General features: G+C 40.5%; 2 protein-coding genes across 2 annotated transcripts; both read right to left on the bottom strand.

Annotated features, from left to right (window-relative positions):
- Positions 1 to 3,298: 3,298 nt before the first annotated feature.
- Positions 3,299 to 5,962, bottom strand: pfdn5 (prefoldin 5). Its single transcript, XM_086040173.1, has 6 exons — positions 5,820 to 5,962; positions 5,362 to 5,464; positions 4,334 to 4,365; positions 3,916 to 3,990; positions 3,700 to 3,805; positions 3,299 to 3,491 (listed from the first exon to the last, which is right to left on the bottom strand). Exons 1-6 carry the CDS (start codon positions 5,883 to 5,885, stop codon positions 3,418 to 3,420), a joined length of 456 nt encoding a protein of 151 aa, XP_085896299.1. The 5' UTR covers positions 5,886 to 5,962; the 3' UTR covers positions 3,299 to 3,417.
- A 421-nt stretch (positions 5,963 to 6,383) lies between these two features.
- On the bottom strand, positions 6,384 to 19,737 carry espl1 (extra spindle pole bodies like 1, separase). Its single transcript, XM_086040170.1, has 32 exons — positions 19,594 to 19,737; positions 19,361 to 19,456; positions 18,773 to 19,066; positions 17,947 to 18,690; positions 16,786 to 16,887; positions 16,582 to 16,693; positions 16,347 to 16,474; positions 16,056 to 16,249; positions 15,733 to 15,975; positions 15,443 to 15,587; positions 14,678 to 14,777; positions 14,414 to 14,553; positions 14,096 to 14,230; positions 13,883 to 13,999; positions 13,621 to 13,792; positions 13,374 to 13,502; positions 13,130 to 13,286; positions 12,777 to 12,886; positions 11,520 to 12,664; positions 11,057 to 11,435; positions 10,392 to 10,520; positions 9,750 to 9,963; positions 9,435 to 9,631; positions 9,214 to 9,341; positions 8,846 to 8,968; positions 8,523 to 8,672; positions 7,858 to 8,025; positions 7,662 to 7,766; positions 7,469 to 7,584; positions 7,313 to 7,396; positions 7,033 to 7,197; positions 6,384 to 6,813 (listed from the first exon to the last, which is right to left on the bottom strand). The coding sequence occupies exons 2-32, from the start codon at positions 19,439 to 19,441 to the stop codon at positions 6,612 to 6,614; spliced, it is 6,408 nt and encodes a 2,135-aa protein (XP_085896296.1). The 5' UTR covers positions 19,442 to 19,456; positions 19,594 to 19,737; the 3' UTR covers positions 6,384 to 6,611.
- Between the last annotated feature and the right edge of the window lie 680 nt (positions 19,738 to 20,417).

The raw sequence follows: 20,417 nt of genomic DNA, 5'->3' as shown, positions 1-20,417 counted from the left end.
GACTTCATGAAAAAAGCAGAAACAACATCCAAAGAACTGCATGCTTCCCTCACCTCAGTTAAGGTTAGTGTTCATAACCCAATAATAAGTAAGAGATGGGCAAAAAAATGACATCCATGCCAGTGTTCCAAGGCAAAAACTACTGCTGACAAGAATAACAAAGGCCTGTCTTACATTTTTACAATGGTATCACATCTATCGAATGGGCCGGACGGTCTAGGCCAGGGGTGTCAAACTCATTTTTGTCTTGGGCCACATCTTAGTTTTGGTGTCCCTCGCAGGGCCGTTAAGACTGCGAACCTAAATAAATTTATGATTACCTTATTTTAATACATATACAAAGCAAATTTATGGATAACGAGTTTTGAAATCACAAGCCAGTAAAAAGTTTGTTCAACTATTTTTACATTTATTTAAAAGAAGGGATTAGTAACAAATGCTTGTAAGATCTCAAATGAATGGTGTCACATTGAATAATCGCCGGACCCTTAACTTTCAGCTTTATAATGATGTGACCAGGCAAAAATATCTTCAATTAAAAAAAGACAGCTACAAGTGCTGATAGCTTTTCTGAGCAATATGCGTGTTTTGTTGAATTTGAAGCTGAACTGCTGAAGTGTCATGTATAATAAATATTGGGCTAAACCACAATTATCAAACGTTCAGCACATGAAATCACATCCAGTTGTATTTCGAATGAAGATGTGTGAGGTTTGATGTTTTTCAGACTCCATTGATCTCAAAGCCATGGCGATATTTGCACAGCTCCACCAAGATCATTATATATATATATATATATATATATATACATATTAAAAAAAAATAAAATAAAAGTGAGCTCCTGGTCAGAAAAGCATCCATCCAACCAACCATTTTCTCAACGCTTATCCTCAACAGGGTCGCAGCCAGGTGAAGTCGAGCCTATCCCAGCTGACTTGAGCATGAGGCGGAATCAACCCTGAACTGGTGACACATACAAAGGCTTTGACGTGTAAATGATGTCATGGCATTAAAGACGGTCAAGTCTAACTCCAATTGCTCCAGGGCAATATTTTCATGGTATGTCAGGATTGCTATTTATTTGTCTGTGTCGTTGGAATTTTGGTCAGCACCCAACACACATTGCTGTGACGTAATTCCATTGCTGCACCCTTCTCTCGGATTTCTATGAGGCTCTGCAGTGATTCTTTTCTCAGTCCAGTGTTTCATCTGAGCAAATGCCCTTTACTCAGCATTCATAATAAATAGAGCTGAAGAGAGATGGGTGGGGCTGCAATGTCAATATTCACATTACAGTTAACACTGTAAATTTTCCAATTCAACCTTCTATGTAGCTCTTCTGATAAGTTCTTTATCTGCATTTTAAGATCTTGACATACACAATAATTTGATATTTGCTGTGCCCAGACCTCGAGCTGCTGAATTGTTGTGTTTGTTGCCAAACTACATTCCACTGATTATATTGGAATATGTTTACAGTGACAAAAAAAGTAGTTGTATCTCATTTTAATCCATATGCTGTAATGGTTTTAGATGATTCATTGTTGGGCAAGACCACAATTGAATAGTATTGAACAGTTGATTCCCAGCCAACTGTTGTGGGAATCATCAGATGGAATTCATTATCCAACTTCAATTAATTGATGGTTCAGAAATTATTTACTTCAGATGAGGTATCTTTGTTTATCTATCTTTGCTAGCAACGTCAAGTGAGAGGAAGATAATTGATTTCCCGTTAAAAGGCCCAAGACAAAATTAACCTGTGTAACCACCTGTTGTGAGACAACAGTTTTGTGTACAGGTACAGATGCCACTGAAGTACATTTGTTCGTGATCATTTTTCCAATGTAGGCTAACCATGCTAAGGTTTTTGTGGCATTGTTTGGTGGTGTGCCGAGAGTATTTTTGCAATGTAAAATTTGTGCCATGGCTCAATATAGGTTGGGGAACTAGAAAAGAACACTATTTATATGATTTTTTTTTTCCCCAACTATAAATGTTGGGCTACGACCTTCTGAAAGTTTCCAAAAATAGAATGCACCTTCCCGCACATTCAACACGCAGGTTTAAAAGATTAGAAGACAGCTGAAAAATATCATATTACTTTCTAAATAATTCTGTACACTCAAAAGTATACTTAACTTGCTCCCGATACCTCCTGATTATGTTTTCTGGCAGTCGCTTCTCTTCCCACAAGTAAAAGTATACTCCTTCCCCTTGAAGGACGAGGAGACGTGTACCCTCTGATGAACACCCCTGGCCAGTCACACTTGGAATCACCCTTACCAATCAAGCGAGTCTTTAAGATATGACGTCACCAAGAACTGAGCCCCTCCGCTAAATCACGTCACGGCCATTCAAAGGCTGCGCAGTCTATTATACTTTGCACATTTACCTCCGCCAAGGTGACTGTGCGAGCGTCACTGTTTATCAGCAGGAATACGCAAACAGAACAATGAGGGGGCGGGACAATGCCAACATAGTAGTATAGTAGTAACATGGTGAGTAGCACACTATAGTTGTACTACTAAAAATTCGTACGTTTAATTAGAAGTGGCCTAATAATACTTTTGTTTAAAAAAAATGTTAAAAGTACAAGTACTGATTTAACTAATGTAGATAAATGTACCTCACAAATGTAAAACCTTACAAAAGAAAAACTGAATTTCCATATACAGCACCCGTTTTAATAGAAAAAAATGTGCAAAAGAAATACCAATTTCGCATTTTTACTGACTTGCATAGGCATAGTGTGCGCACTGGCAAAAAAAAAAATAAATCACTGCATGCAGCTTTGCTGACAGGATAATCAGAACTGAGCTGACACGTTAATTGGTTCTTATTTGGTTGTGTTTTTCATTTTGTTTCACTCTTGTTAGTAGCATTCGACCATTTGCAGGAGCAAAAAGCAAAATAAAAAAAAAAAAACTGTTTTTTTAGATGGACATTTTTTTTTAATTGTAGATGCCCGTTGTTTTAGGCAAACAAGGCATTCAACATGAATCATTCTGGTAGCCGCAAACAATTGTTTGATAGGGACTATCTTACTTCTATCTGATCTAAACCTCAGTTGACTTAACTGCACTTTATTTGCCTATTGTGACAAAATGAGTAGAAAGTACAGAAGGTGGGTAACAGTGAATGTTCAACTTAGCACGGATCCATCCATTGTTTGGCCCTACTAAGTGTCATTCTAGTTAAACATGCAACCATGTTGCTCAGAGAAAAGAAAATTGACACAAAGACCAACAGCATTGTGTAGAACATGGGTGGTGCAATGCATATATGTAAGGACAAATTTACACATTCACTGCCTCTTTATTTTCAAATCATGCAACAAGACTTTATAAAGGTTAGTGCAGGACATTTTACAGTTCTTTTTCACACACAATGTACACCATTAAAGTGTTATCCAAATTAAGCCTTGGTACTGGAAGCCTGTTTACTCTGTTGTAGCTGTTGGATCTTCACGTTCATGACTTCAATCACAGCTGCAACAAGCCAAAGATGACAACTTTGTCAGCAACAACAGATTTAAAAAAATGTGACTGTTACTCTGCCGCCATAAATTAATCACAGAACGGGACTCAGCCCCAAACTCGACCAAGTCAAGAAAGTAAACCAAACTGTTCTTAAGCTTGAAAGAGGTTAGCAGTTGGTATTTATTTTTTCATTTGTGAAGACTGTTGGTGGACTCACCTTGTTTCATGGCATGTTTTTCCTGAAGGGCGGGCTGAATTTTCTCTATCTGCTTTGTCAGGAAATCCAGTTTACGTTTGAAGAATGCCTTTGAATCAGCAACGTTCTACAAGAGGAGGCAAGTTCAGTTTGCAATTTTAATTTAGACTTAACTCATAATGAATCAACTGGACCCAATGTCTGATATATTGGAATACAATAAAAGCACCTACTTACCTTTTCCACATAATATCCTGTTCCCACATCCACTAAAACATGCTCCACATCATTTAATGTTCCAGGCACATACATCTACAACAAGTCATGTTAAGGACAATGCCGAGACAAAATACGAAACACATTCTAAAACGTAACAGGAAAATGTATTGCACTCAGCTTCTTCTGGATTTTCTAATTAATTCCTTCCAATTGATTTGTAGAGTACATTCAAATAGCCTAAAATAACATACTATCAAAACAAACCATTGACAATAAAAAGCCGGAACCATTCATGTTGAAAAGCATGCTTCAAATGAAACTTATGTGTTCACTGCTCAGCACAGAAAAGATCTTGGCTGCAGCAGACCGCAAAGCCTTTGCATCCAAGGCGCTTACAATTACAAAAGTAGTGGTGCTGAATACCACTCAAGGATACAGAACTTGTAAGTGGGACGAGTAATTCTTTACCTATGTGAGGAGAGAAAAGAGAAAATTTAGCTGCATGTATATCAACCTTGGCTAAACTCTTAACACCGGAAATTGTGTGCAACATACATCATTATTACATGAACCTTTAAGGAAAATTCAGCTTTTGGGTGAAATTTCAGGATGAACCAAAAACAGCATTATAAATTGAACTGGACTTTCTCAATGCACAAGTTCAATGTTTCGAATGCATTTCATTCATTCATTCGCTACTTTGGACCGTTATATTCGTCAACTGCAAGTGCCACTAATGTATGGGTCAAGTCCATTTTTCAATGAGCAGGCGTGGAAGAGGGTCTTGCCCAGCTTGTCTGTGAAATTCTGGTTTGTAAACCACTGTAATTACTAACATGTCCCTGTAGATGACAGCCATGCATTGCTTTGAGGTCAGCACAGGTGTGAGTAGAAAAAAAACTGGGACATTTCGGAAAATCAATGCAGAGGTAAGGCCAGGCGGACAGCACCCAGTGCGGGTGTGGAGACCCTCAACAAACTGTGGACCACGTTATACATATAAACAATATTTAGTCTGTTTTTACATCAATAAAGTCAAATAAGGTAGGTCATTTGTACTTGGTGAATTTATAAGCAGCTCGCATGCTGAAAAAGCGTGGGCACACCTGGTCTACCGCAATCTATCCAAAATAGATGCTTATTTTAAACTACCTTAGCCGCGCCCATGTCCATGTCACAATGGGCATGGAATCCATAGTCTTAGCTGGATTCGACTATTGTGTGCCAAGGAACTGCGACAACGGCCTTGCTCAAGTCACCTATCCAACTATGTCCCAAAAACAAGGAACATCGCAAAACCAACCCAAAACGTTTTATAAGTAGTGTAAGTTCAGTGATGAGTTACTTACATTAGATATTCTTCCAAATTAAAATCAATTACATTTAGAAAAGATGGCGTTGGCCAACCCACAACTACGATTGCGATGTGTTAATGTACAAAATTTGTAAACAGATTATACCCACCTTGGTTGTTTTTGTTTAAGGAATTCAAATTATCTTTTGCTTCAACATATTTAGCCTGGACAACTTTGAGCTGGCTTATTGAGGACGTCAGGAACTCAATCTCCTGCAACACATTAAAATATAGTAAAATTTGAAGGACGATCGTTACTGGATAGTTCAACGCGGTTTACATGTTCAAAGGGTGAAGGAAGTACAACAACATAAAAACTCACCCAACATAGTCAATACTATCCCCCATGCAAGTAACACTCTTACGTTGATTTGTTAAATGTTCTAATGGCTGAGCTGGCATGCCTTAGCTTTAAACACTGTAGTGGGTGGTTAACGGTAAAGAGGGGGAGCCTAAATGAGCGTGCTACCTCAAAGAAAAACCCTCCCACTGTGTATTCAATTCATTTACCGTCATTACAACAACATTGGACTTAAGACTCAACAATTATATACGAAAGTAGACTTGCCTGGTCTAATTGGCTTTTTAGTCCCTCAAGCTGAGGTAGCGACAGGTCCGCGAGATTGATCGCCATGTTGGGAGTGTGACGAATGTGACTGCTTCCGGTTCAAGAAAGGTGGCTTTTTGTTTGCGTAAGTCGCCCCCCAGAGGACGTTAGAAGGAATGCAGCTCAAGTATTTACACACTCGCGTTGAAATGACTCAAATGAGTGTTTGGAAACATTGAGCCGGCACATTTTATTTTCATGCCACGTAACTCAAAAATGCCACAAAAAACCCGAACATTGCATGCTCATATAGCACATAACGTGGGACACGAAAGCTTTCAAAATAAGCGAGAACGCAAGTCGATGTGTCAACTCAGTCAGGCTAATTGGCTAACATGAACTTCCTATAAATTTCAAAAGGTTATATAAATTCAAATAAATAATCAATCATCTGTATAGGCACTACATATATTTGATTTAGTTTGCAGTCATAAAAATACATAAAACTGTCATTTGTTCAGCATGTAAATGCAAATACACATTACAATTAACACTATTTACTGGGACAGACTCAGAAATCAAGAAAACATTTAAACTTGATTTATTTAAAGTTGAGTCAATCAAAAGTGCATGAAAACAAAGCTGAATTCCAAACCACTCGTGCTTCAATAATTACTGTTAAAAAATCTGGTTAGAAATTCAAATACGTTGCAGTTCTTTACAATTGATAAAATTTCAAGTGAAATGGAAAAAAAAAAAAAGCTCACAAAAAAGTATAATCTGCATCCAAGAGTAGCAGCTGACTGGCCTTCACTACTGCAGCTGAATTGGTAAACCATAGACCACAGGTGCGGCTCCTATGAGGTTTTTCAGGTGAGTGGCCTGCCGTGACAGGCCCATATAATCCAGCAGGGTACTCCCAGACTTTGATGATAACCAGGATTCCAGCAAGGTTTTGGTGAAGCGATCAATATCCCGATCCGTTACATCCCACAAGTTTCCCAAAACAAAGGGGCTGTGGAATTTATATATATATATATATATACACACACACACACACACACACACACAAGTCAGGACAAATTTTGCAAATTAACTATTGTCTAACCATCTTAGAAAATAGTATATTGTACTGTAATCCTGTGCGCTACAACAGAATAAATGGTGCATCAGTCATTCATTTTTCTAAAACGCAATGTAAATTGGAATGTTTAAAAAAGCAAACTCATCTCACCAGCCTGCAATTAGGTAGCTGAGGATGATGCCTTGTCCCTCCTGATCCCCGCGCACGGCCAGAGCAGCGCTGCTGCAGCCAATCAGCAGAGAGGCAGCTCTCACTGGTCGCATCAGGATCATCTGGTTGTCAAGGAAACGTGTGCCGGCACCATGGCCTAAATAACTGTATTGAGCAAAGGGGTGGAGTATATAATACACAGGACAAGGGAAAATAAGGTTATTTGTATTTAATAGATGGTTGTCCTTCAACATGAATTTTAGGATTCTCCCAAACATACATGTATAGATCCTTAGTTGCAACGGCTTCTTGCAGCTGTCCCAATTTTGGTGCATGTCCACACACGCCATCCCAATCCAGTTTACTTAAAAGACAAAGTACAAGGTGAGGAAATAGAAAACTTTGCCATTGTCCAAATTCATTGCATTTATCTCACCTGCTGAACCACTCCGCAAATTGTTCCTTCGAATTTTTTAAATTGTTTTCAGGGTCCAAAACATAAAATGTATTCTTCGTGTCCACACCACGCTTCAAGATGGACTGAGGTTCATTCTGAAAAGGATAACGATATAGTCCTGAGGACTAACTACACACAGTGTATTGATATGATTTAATTGGATAAATCATACCTCCTTCTGAACGCTCAGTCCAATTAACGACTGCAGAGATGGCATGCGGCTAACAGAGCGGAACATCAAGATGGAGATGCTCTCCCAGGGCAATCTCTGAAGGTACTGTGGAGGAAAAGTCCGTTTGGGATCCATGATGATCCAATCACAGGCAGGACACATTGCTCCATGTGACAAATAACAGTACGTTTAGTACCTTGTCCAGAATGAGAACCACGTGACCACGAGGCTCGGCTCTGTCTGCAAATTGCAAAACAGCTGATTGGAGAAGCTGCTCACAATCATCGTCCCATTCGGGACAAACTCCCAGAGCGAAGCTTTTCAATTCTTTTTGGGACAGCAGAGGGATTGCAGAAAGGATAACCTGGAAAAATGTCAAATATTTAAAAGTGGAAGTCAATGCAAACATTTTTTTAAATTTCTTTTTTATCATGAATACGGTCTATGCAAGCCCACTAGTTGAAACAGGGCATTCTGATAAATATTGCGTTTGAGGAATGAATGCTAATCCACTTGTTTTTAGCCATCCATTTTGTCCTCTGTCGACTGAAAATGACATCACAACTGCTCACAAAGACCAATCACGGCTCAGATCCAGAACACAGGTCAGCCGCGATTGGTCGTTGTGAGCAGTTGTGATGTCATTTTCAGTCGACAGAAGACAAAATGGCCGCCCCCAGAGACTGCTAAAAACGAGTGCACTTTGTTTATATTCCACAAATGCAAAATTATTCAGAATGCCATGTTTCAACTAGTGGACCTGCTGGGAACATATTCTTGAAAAAAAAATAGATTTGGGTTGACTTCCGTTTTAACAAGGTGTTTTGTTGCCAACAAAGTTGGAAAGGGAAAAACGCACACCTTTAACATCTCTTCATTGGCTGTCACTCCTTTGGCACACAAAGTCTTGTAAAGGTTCTGGGCCTTTGCGGAGAGCTTGGAATCCAATGAAACAGGCAGAAGGAGGCTCTTCCAGCATCCCAACAATTGCTCCATTTCTCTCAGCAAGTGCTAAAACATCAAATAAACATGAACTGTATACCTTTGGCCGAACGTACATGATCAGCGCAACGTCCTTTGTCATACACACACATACATTACTAATAAAGTGTTCAATTTATTATGCTTTGGTTTGAATTTTAATTGATTTGAGTGAATATTAAATCACAGCCTTGTTCCTTTACCTTGATTCGAGTGTCAAGTGCCCAGCGGCCCTCCCACCACAGAGCTTTCTCAGACACACTGTTCAGAGCCTTTTGTTTCACCAAAATACTGTCCATCTCTTGGACCAGCCATCTTATGGAGTGCTGCAGAACAGAAGACAGTTGTTGGAAGAAATGGGTGTACAGAAAAATTGATGGAGGGAAGCAGATGATTTTTCAAAAAAATGAGTACTAAATGTGCTGACGCTTTCCTGAGACCACTGATGATTGTAATTAGTAAAATGCTTCCCTTAGACTCTCAAACCGACTATTTTCTTTTCCAAATCACAGTCCCTTACAATTATTAACCAGTGCTTTACCTTCCCAGATGGCCCTCTTCTCATGCTTACCGGCTCTGTGGAGGTGGGAATATGTACAGTCATAGGAGGCGATCCCTTTTTGAGGCGGGACAGTAGGATGCTTTCACCCATTTCCCGAGTGTTTAGTCCAACCACTGACATTACACACACTGTCACACCTGTGGTAAAGAGAAAGAAGCGTGTGGAAACATTCTGCTTTTACCCTCACGGTCATCAAAGAAGGCACAGTAAGTCTTAGCACTGCGTGTTACCTGAAGGAAGGTGTTGAATTTGCTGAATAAACTCTTGGCAATGGCTCTGAGGAAAGGCTGAACAATCAGGTGTTGGGAAGGAAAAAATGTTGTCCAACTGAGACAACCTCTGTTCCATACTAGTAGTGAGACTAGACTCATCTAGAGTTAGGCTGTCCATCTGATCTGCTAGCTCACTGGATGTTTTTTTCAGCTTTCTATCAAAAACACACAACAAACTACCAATTTAAAAGAACAAACTAGCCTACCTGAGATTTGTCAGATGTTACCAGAACAATACTGTGTCATGTCACAGCGCATGGACAATACACTTACTTAAGACAGTTGGCGAGGTGTCTGTTGGTGCGATGCCGGCTTGTGATGCCCAAAGACTGGCAATGAAGCATTGCTGTAGTTACCGGATCCTGCTGTCCCATAGATAGTGCCAGAAGGGCACAGAGGTTTGGAAAAATGGTGGGAGGGGGGAAGTGCTGAAGGGCCAGCCAAGCCGAGCGGAGTAATACCTGAATATCGTCAAATGAAAGATTGTCTGCAAAAAGGAAGAAACCGATCAATCCGACGGCAAACACTTCTTACACCAGCACTAGAAACAAGAACGCAATTTATGTCCAAAAGTGTTGGGATAGACTAATATACAGGAGGGTCTGGGTTGGATTAGACTCTAATCTAAATTGTTGACATTTTGGTAATGCATGCCTCACAGTTGGAACATTTTGCGGAAGGTCCTTTTCTTTTCAAACATGCAAGCAGTCCCAGGAAAGTGGAACCTCTTACAACTGTAAAAGGATCCAGTGGGTTTAATGAACAGATTTCATAGAATAGAATGATTTAGTCATTTCTAAATAATTCATGTGATTGATGTTCAATCCATACAAGGAATGCAACAATGTGCAAACTAACGGTGTTATTGTAATTTGTCTTTGAAGGAACAAACCGTCAACATCTGTAAAAGCTCACCTGGGCTGGGGTCCGGATAAAGATTTGTTTGAGGACCTCTTGCTTGATGTCCACACTTCTTGTTAGACAAGTCTTTCCTCTCCAAATCACAACTCAAATTCCTCCGAACCACTTCCACAAAATTTATGACTTTGAAGATGAAAAGAGCAAAAAAGTTAAAGGTAAGACATTGCTCACGTTACCGTCTGTTGTTGTGCCAAACCTAAAGGGGAAGTCAACCCAAGATTTTTCTTTGCAAGAATATTTATGCAGCCCCACTAGTATAAACAAAGCATTCTGATTAATATTGCGTTTGTGGACTATGAGTCAAGCAGTAAAATCCACCCGTTTTTTCATCTCAGGAGGCTGCCATTCTGCTATTTGTTGACGACTGAAAATGACATCACAGTTGCGCAGGGCTCAGGCAACGACCAATCATGGCTCAGCTTCAGAAAACAGGTGCTCATATTCCACAAACGCAAATCAGAATGCCGTTAGACTAGTAAAGGCACATGGAACATATTGTAATGAGAATTTTTTTGGTTCACTTCCACTTATTTTCAAATCAGTAACTTTCAAATCAAATCTGCCAGTATCATATCAGCCGCGTTAACCTGATAACTGGCACTACTGTATTCATTTCAAACAATAATCCAGTGGTTTAATTGAACATCACAGATTTGTACCTGAGGCAGCACAGTCTTTTGTGTCCGTGTCTAACGTCCTTAAATCCTCAATGCTCAATTCCAGAATTTCACTAGTTTCCTCCTCAATGGCCCTCATTTTGTCCGGCTCCTCCTCTAACTCCAACTCCTTGCGGGACACCTTTCTGGTTCTTCCACTTCTTGTTGAGGACCCTCGGAACACCAAAGTTTCATCTTCGGACGAAGCGTCTCGAGGTAATGCACAGCTCTTCTTAGCCTGCCTTGTAGGTAGGATCTTCTTGGCAGGGGTAGCGCTACCTTTGCAAGTACGTTGTCTTGCGGTGCTTTTCTTTATGGACAGTTTTTCAATCAGTTCCTCCTGACCATTGTTCTCGGTATCGCTGTCGTCACTGAACTCCACCTGTATTAAGACAGTTCAAATTATTATTAGTCCATAAACAATTACAGTTCAGTTCTTTGTTTATTCCTCAGATTTGATGCCCACCTTGAATCGAGATTTCTTAGGTCGTCTTGGAGCCGCAGGTACAGGCTGAACTTTGTCTTTAGCGGGTAGGAACTCATCAAACACCTGAAACTGCATCTTAGAAGCAGTTTTCTGCGACTTTTGTATCGCGGCTGATGCTTTTGCTTTCTGAACTGGAGTAAAGGGCAACGTGGGTACCGCTGTGTTGAAGTCAAAAGTGCTAAGCTCCCTTGCAGAGAACTTTGACTCAATCACTGGAGTCTTGGGAAACGGAGTCGTTGGAATCATAATTGGAGTCATGGGAGCCAGACTCTTCCCTTTGGCTGTGGATCCTGGGACTTTGATCATTGACTTGGAGACCTTGACCTTTGTCGTCTTCTTTTGTTCGGACTTAGATAAACCTCCAGGCTCCTTGAGTAAGGATTGGTGTGATTTCAGAACGTCCATTTGTTTTGGTGCCTTACAAGTCCACACATTTGAGAAAAGCTCCTCAAGCCTGCAATCTTTTTTTCGAGACAAGGTAACCAATGACACAATGGCTTTGGTTGCCATGAGACCTGCTTTCACAGCTTTGAGCTCCGGGCAGTGCGCCGAATTAACAAAGGCTAAACCAGCTTCAAGTACTTTCCATATGCTGCAGACCTTACTGTGGCTGGGTTCAGAAGCCGAAACTGCCATGTGAAGGTACACACGGCCCACCACATCATGCATAAGAGAGGGCTCAGGGGACCCTTTTGCAGGGCTAGACAGTGGGATGAATTCAGCCAATTTAGCCTCAAGATTGGCGGTGACTGTCTTACAACGAGCTAATGTTGCCCAGTGAAGTTTAAAACCATCTTTGGCTTCACAGTGGTCCAGCTGGAGAACCACATCAGCCTGTACAGCTGCCCAACGGGCGGTGACGCGGCCCAGGAGGGGGTCCAAGCAGCAAGGGCACTGGCAGGTTGGTTTGTGTGTGAGACATGAGAGCCATGGACGAGGTTTGGCCTTGAGAGGTGGAGAGCTACCTTCATTCCTCACAATTGGTTCTTTGACAGTCCACCTTGTACTCAGAATATCCTTCAGGTCATCCTCCATTACAGGCGATGATGAATGAGATTTCTGTGACGGACGACCTTTTCTCGGTTTGATTTTAACCTCGGACTTGCACTGTGGTTCTGAAAAATCTGAACAGACACAGCTGATTAGAAGCCAAACCTCAAACAAGTCAAGACATCAGAGAAATAATGTAAGATGGATAATTCCAGCATCTATAAGTTGCTACAAATTTGTACAAACCTGTGTACATTTCCAGAAGGTTCCTGACTTTGTCTAAATCAAATCCACTTTCTGCTATCTCGCCCTGCAGTAGTTCCAACTCAGCTTTCACCACCAATAGCTCAGCACATCTAAGAAAACAAAATGCATCATGGTTATGGAAGACTAAGTAAGTGTCTAATAAACATTACGCAAGATTAATAAAGCATGACCTGTCATTGAACTAATAAGGAAAATTCAGAATTGAGGTTCCGGTAATTAAATGCACTTGGTTCAAGATCCGTCAAGACATTACACATGTATTCAACAAGGTGACGTGAAAGTAGTTCTGCTGTTTTCCTGCAAAACATTACACAATATTTGCATGTACTTACTGGCTCAGGGCTTGCAATTTGACGGCCAGTTTCAGGGCTTCTCGGCACTGCAGTTTAGCATCATCGATGGCACCACAGCTGGTTCTCAGCACAACCACTTTCATTGAGCAGTTCAACAGTTCCGACAGCAGCCGCCATTTAAACACAAGATTATTTCCTGTCATACATCAAGAGAAGGGTCACAAATACCACCTAGGCCAAAAGTATTAAATGTTTACATTGATCACCAATTTATATAACATACCTGTGTCAATGAAGCGCACATCTGAGCCACTTCCATGATTCCCATACAAGCCTTTCCCCACAAATGTGACCTGCAGGCTGCTGAGAAGCCTCAGGCTTTGACACAAGGCAGTATCTGGGCTTTTAAAACCTGAGATAAAAAAACAAAAATCAACCTTGTTAACATGGAGGCGTTCAGCTACATGGCACCATGATGATGGAAGCAGAAAGTATGCCGGTTATGTGCATTATGTGATAAAACAGCCGACCGTGATGTGTAATGCGGCCCCGCTGGGTTTGTGGCAGGGAAGTTGTGTCCAAACTGAGGTAGGAGCTGCAAGTCTGGAGTGCTTGAGCTCGCAACATGTACCAGCCCTTGGAACGTTTCTGCTCATTGGCCTCTTTTAGCACATCACACAGATAAGAAACCCCACGATCCACCTGTCAAAGAATGGAAATACAACTAATCAATATTTTTTTTTCCCTCCAACTTCAGATTACGGGAACTACATCTGGGCACCTGTTACTTACCTGTCCAGTCCTGTAACAGCATTGAGATTTCAGCAGAATGATGGACAGGTAAAGAGCGCAAGGTCCTTCAATGCTTTTATCAGCGGTGACCATTTTTTCTGCTTGTTCAGTCTGAACCTGAAAACGTCATCATTGAGGAAAGTAATTTCAGACCAACTAAAAATGAGCTTGACGTATAATGTGTTGAGCTTCAGCACAAGAAAATTGCATTACCAAAGCCAGTTCAGTGGATCCCATTTCTAAGAGGATGCTGGCCGAGTGACAGAGGGAATATGCACATCCTTGAGTGTCACCAAGTTGGCGGGAAAGTTCAATAGCAAGTTGATACGCTTTCAGAGCTTTAAGAGGCTAAATTGGAGAAAGTCACAAAATAAAAATACAGTGCTTTGAACACAAGTAAAATTAATGAATAAAAGAAACCAGATTAGATTATACCAAACGTTTAAATCAGACTGACTTGTCATATTGTTTAAAACTCCACAGAGTTGGGTAAAGTCTCTTTAGAACGTGAGGAGGAACGCAGTCCGTTACCTTTCCCATTAGATTGAATAGAGACGCAGTCATCACAATAGAGTTATACGTCTGTTTAGGATTCCTGACGGAAGGCAAAACTGGAGCGTGCAGAACAGCAGCCCACTCAGTCAGCGCTCTTTGCAAAGGTTGGCAAAACTCTTTGTGGAACAAAAACAAAATTGCCACAACATTATGATAAGAATCTTATTTCACAAACAGTATGTATTGCAAAGGGGTGTTACCAATTCTAATTAAAATTACATTTAAAATTAGGGTACATACTGCTCTGTGTAGCCAAGTTGAAATTCAGACCATCATATACCGAAGTGTTGTCCTCAGACTGCTTACGCATCTCTCGAAACTTCACGTCCCTTTCAATTGCCTTGCAGGAAAGATACAGAATTAACATCACAATACTCAGACAGGAGGGCTTCTTGCAAGCTAACCCATGACCAGTTTTCTAGGCCATTTGACATGCCAAACAAGTAAAACTAACAAAAATGTTACAGTCTGCAATGAAAAGAGGTTGAATGTGTAACTGGACATTTAGTATTCCATTATGCTATGCATGACATTTCTCAAGAGCTGATCACATTACCTAGGCTTGCTGTGATGTTCTGTGATTTAAGCAGTTATAGCTCAATACAAATTTGGTTTGGCTTTTTTTGGGTGTCAAAACCAATTTTGTCACGGGACACTTTGTAGTTACGGATTGCCTCAGAGGGCAAGTTAAGATTAAGATGGTGAAACAAAGTAAATATTTAATCATCTCATCGTATTATTATTTATACACAACAAACTGAGATGACTAATTTTGAAATCAGAAGTCAAGGATAGCAGTTTCTTCAAATATTGTTCAAGTTACTGTAAAAAGTGTAAAAAAAAAAAATCCAATGTCGGCGACATTGGATTTCCATGGGAACATTTATTTACTTCAAATTGCTTATCTTAACTATCACCTCTAATTTCCACTTTCTTTGAGTGAGAAAGTACAACACAAACATTTTACTTAGTAACTCAGGCCATGCACATCTACCAAATGCGCACCTCCTGAAGATTCTTCTCAAGAGTGCAGATAAAAAGCCAAAGGAAAGCATGGGCCTTGCTGTCCTTTAGTCGGTTTGAATTCTCAGGAGTTTCTGGTTCCTCTTCCAGGAGCCGCACGGCTTCATGGATAAAATCGACAGCCGTACTGTTAAAGAAAAAACAATAAACATGGAAAATCAAATCAAAATTAACCCACCATAGCAGACGTCACCACATTTTGTTCTTGTTAGTCATCGCAAGAAACTCATCTCTTTAACTGTCCTTCGAAATTGAACAGAAGACGCTCTTACCAATCAGTCTGTTCACCGAAGTCCTGAAAACAAACAACCTGGGCCATTTCGCAGAGGTAGACAGCACGCAGGTGGGTGTGGGAGCTCTCCTCATGACAGATGTCCAGCAGGTCGCAAAGAGTGTTGTAACGCTCATGGGAAGTGTCGCCCGCATCCTCCTTATAGATGCGCAACTCCTCATCCAAAAGACAAAGCATTATTCTTTCGTCCAGAATGTCAGGACCAAAACCATCACGTATAGTCCTATGAGAATACAATCAACACGGTCAAATAAAATATGAACGAGAAGTGAAAAGTTTTAATTATTATAACCTGGAGCAAACCTGAGTCGGATGTCCGCTTCAGAGTGACGTGCACCATCGATCTTGGTTTTCACCCACAAAGAGATCGGCTCCGTCATATGCATAGCCATTTTACTCCCCAAGGCCTTCAGCCACAGGATGACCCAGTCTAGTGCCCGTTCCAGGTGCCCTGCTCGCCGGGATGACTGCACAGCTAGCATGAAGGGTTGGTTCAACTGGGTAAAGTCAAAATAAAGAATTACCATACAGCATATTAATCACTTAATGAGGGTGAACACAGTAAAAAAAAAAAAAAAAAAAAAAAAAACTTACGCGATCAATAGAGAGCGAAACAGGACAGTTCTTGCTTAGATTAGGACACAGGATCTCAAGAAGTGTGAAGGCCTGATCATACAGGCGCTGATTGTACAAGCCACAGGCCAAGTTGCTCGCTGTAATCACTACACAGGGATAACAGCAGGAAAATGTTATGTGATGTGTAAATACTATATTGTGCCCTTCAATGTTGCCTCTTTTTTTCTTTTTTAAATACACTGCTTTGAAGCACCTGCTTTGATGAGAAGGTCTTCGTTTGACAGTTTGCGCATTTCAGTCATCATGTGTCCAACTGAGGCTTGGCAGTACAGCAGCACTCTGCCCAGAGTGTCACTGTCCTCCAGCTAACAAAGACAATGAGAGAGAAAAAGAAGGCACCACTAAAACGTCACGTCAATCTTATTGAAATATCATTATGGGAAAAGAAGTTCTTCACCTGTGACTCGAGCAAGCTCTCATAGGCGAATCCCAAGCCTTGGTAAATACTGACGCAAAGGGTCTGTTGCAGTCTGTTACACTCACTTTTTAATACTGAACTCTGAAAATACATTTTAAAGAATACATGAAAAGATCTTCCTCAAGACAATATAAATACAGTACAGTTATGACATGATCTTTTAATTCTTTCTGCGAGCACAGTCACAATGCAAAACACTTGCATCTCAAATCATTCGACCACAACAAAATAAATGGAAATGCCAATAGTCTATTCCGGCCTCCTGAAAAACATAAACCAGCAAGAGGTTTTTGGATTGTATTTTTTCTTATTAAGAAAAATAGTATTCTCTAATAATGTAAATTAAGCAATTCAAAAGAAACACGTCACATTTTGTTCTTCAACACAACATTGTGCTGCTCATTCTGGTGCACACGTCTTGGCCACCTGGGGGCAGCACAACACAAATGGATATACTGTTCTGGAGGCTCAGCTCCTCTCTGGTTCCCAGTACGGCAGTAATATAATGTGTACATCACAACCGCCAATCACCAGACATGTCCTTAAAAAGCCCACACCCAGAGCCAGATATATTAAAGTATGACAGCATTAAGCTAGCGGAAGTTATGTAGTTTCAAATGCACAATGTGTCAATTCTGTTTGTTTTATGTTTCATTTTGCGGCAACCTTCAGCTAACAGTGGCAATAAACAGCTTGAAGGCACTTTTTTGAAATACTACTACTACTACTACTAATTTACTACTGTTATCTGCCAAGTCAATGCTGCTTGTTGTGAATGGAGTTAGTTGAGTCATGTGGCATCTCATCTACGACCCATATCTTGAAAAAAAATAAAATAAAAATCCTATCTGGTCACTTGTATCTCAAGGCATCACTGTATTAACAATACTGCATGTATAGTATATTCAAAGATATTGACTCTCTTTGTTCTAGTCCATCCCTAAATGTGTTTGATGGTGTTAAAAGGTCAGGATTGCCAAGTTCTTGCACAACAAAATCAAATTGTTTTTCAAAGAATAGAGTTACATGTGGAATTTTTTTTCCACAACACTGATATTTAATCTGACAGATGTGTTAGATTGCAGTGCTCTTGGACAGAGTTAATGACAGTAAAGTAGTAAATATTTAAAGCACACCAACCTTCAGGATCCTTCTGATCTGGTCTTGGTGCTCCTCAAGAAAAGAAAACCAGGCCAGCAGCACAGGACCACTAAATTTCTTCTTATGACAATTTTCCACAACCCACAACACCAGTCCACATCCTTCCAGGACAGAATGAGCTTCACGTTCGCCAAGATCAGGTGGAAGAGACCTCAAGGCCCTGGCACACTCTCTCAAAGGCTTATCACTACAGTCATCAGGTGTCACCATAGAGTGGATTGCAACGGCCCATTTCCCAAGCTCCAGAGCTGCAGCCTGACAGTCAACATTGTTCCTCACCTTGACCCTGATTTCATTCAGAAAGACAGAGGCCAGACTATGATGCCCAGCTTTACACAGCATCTTGACTATGACAAGCGCCATTTCAAGAAGCGTGTATATGCTTGATTTATCAATAGACAGCATAGATCCATCAATCTTGGAGCCTTGACCACCACTCCAACATCTGGACAAAAGAGTGTGCATTTCGTGGAGAACAAACGAGGCATCCACTTCACTCATGGCTTCACAACGTTTTGCAAAGTCACTGATGGCACTGTCCATGTATGCGGGAGCTTTGAAAAGAATAGCAGTATCTTTGGCCATTAGTAGAAGGAAGTTGAGGGCTTGAAACTGGCAACGTAGTTTGTCTTTGGCATTGAGGACCTTCTGATCCATATTAGCAGGGAGTCCCTGCCATAAAATGGAGAAGCAGCTCCGCACAAGAACATAATAGTCCTCATCCTAAAAACAATGTGGAATAATAAATGTTAAGAGTGTATGAGAGTTGTATACAATAGAAAATAATAATAAAATCAGTCCAAACCTGCTGTGTTGAGGTAAGCCTGGTATAAAGCAATGCAGCAATACGGCTGCAGAGACTGTGTGCTTGCAGAGAGCTTAGCTTCTTGACTACATGTAAAATGATCTTTTCCATGTATAGTGGACTGTTTTGGCTGGGAGAATAGACCTCATAGCCATGAACGGCAAGCTCCACAAGTTTTACCAACTGGCTTATGTGAGCGTGCTCCAACGATCCAAGTCCAAGTTGATGGTTACAGGCTCTGATAATCCGATCACACAATGTGCGACCAAAACATGGTACACTCTGGACAAGGCTCTGCAAAATGTAACACAAGGGTTTCAATTTTTCCAAGTAAAATTCAAGGACTTTTTCAAATTTTAAGGATGATTGCTCTCTATCTTGCTATCTATCCATCCATGTAAGGCTAATTTTGAAGATGATTGCAAAATGTACATCAAATGTTCGATATTCAAATTCACCCTGAGTACTGTGATAAAATAACTAAGCTGTTTTTAACCCCAAATTAATGCACACGTTCACGTGTGTTTATTTATGTGCCAAATGGTTCAGTTATTTACTCGTGCACTCGATTTTACTTAGGCTACAAACCTGGAACTCTTGACATAACAGCAGCGCCTCGTTGAATGAAGCTGTCCGTTTGATAAGCTCGTCGACGGTCAAACACTTCATGACGTATATGGATAGCTGGAGGAAAAACACGTTAACCATCACCGATCAAATTTGTCAAGTGAGCCCCTTTAACTAACGACCAGACACCGAAGCAACATGACGCTACGTAATTGACTAAGGTCGTGAAGAGAGGTAAGGTAACAGCAACTTACTTCGATTCGAAATCCTTGGCCGTAATACTGGTATTTAGATAAGAAGATATCTTGTCTTGGATAAGTTGTACATCATCACACAAATCAGCAGCGGGACGATGGTTTCCGACACATGGGCAAAAGGGACTGAAATCATGAAAGAGCCACCGCGCACTATATTTGAAAAGCGCTTGTTAACCAATCATAAAGTGCATCCGCCTTTCCCGGAAGCGCAAGGTATCATGGGTAGTGTATTTTTTTTCCTCTTCAGTAGTTAGCACATTATACTATACAATACAATACAATTTTTATAGGTATTATTCTAAGTATTTCTTGTTACGTGACATTTTTAATACTAGTTTGTGCACTACATTTTTGCTTAATGTTTTGATCATTTGAACTTGTATCAGGCACTACGGCGTGTGCGTGTGTTTGGGTTTCTGCGACGCCCACGTTCCCCATGGGTGCGACATACCTGACATACATTAATAATTTGCGAACATATTAAATGAATAATAAACTAATATCCTCAGACACTGCATTAGAAATTGCCTTATTACGGATTACTCTTGCTTTGTTTCTGAATGTGGAAATATGCTCAGGGCAGGAGTGGATCTATTCTAGTGGGATATAGGGCTGTTGTCCACCCCAAAATAATGAAAAATCCCAAACTGCCTTATCATCTTTAACAAGTGTTAGACATTACTAAAACAAACAAACAAGCAAACAAAGGCTAATACAGTAATAGATACATAATTACTTGATTGATTGTTTTTAGCAGAGGTGGGCATTCAGTCTGACTGACGGACCGGTCCGTCTGTCCGTCAAAAACGGATGCCTGTTTT

This window comes from Filicampus tigris, chromosome 9, assembly GCF_054856515.1.
Source record: "Filicampus tigris isolate MCC_2025a chromosome 9, RoL_Ftig_1.0, whole genome shotgun sequence".
NCBI classification, from domain to species: Eukaryota; Metazoa; Chordata; class Actinopteri; order Syngnathiformes; family Syngnathidae; genus Filicampus; species Filicampus tigris.
Note: the sequence above shows the minus strand (reverse complement) of the source record. Positions and strands in the feature narration are given on the sequence as shown.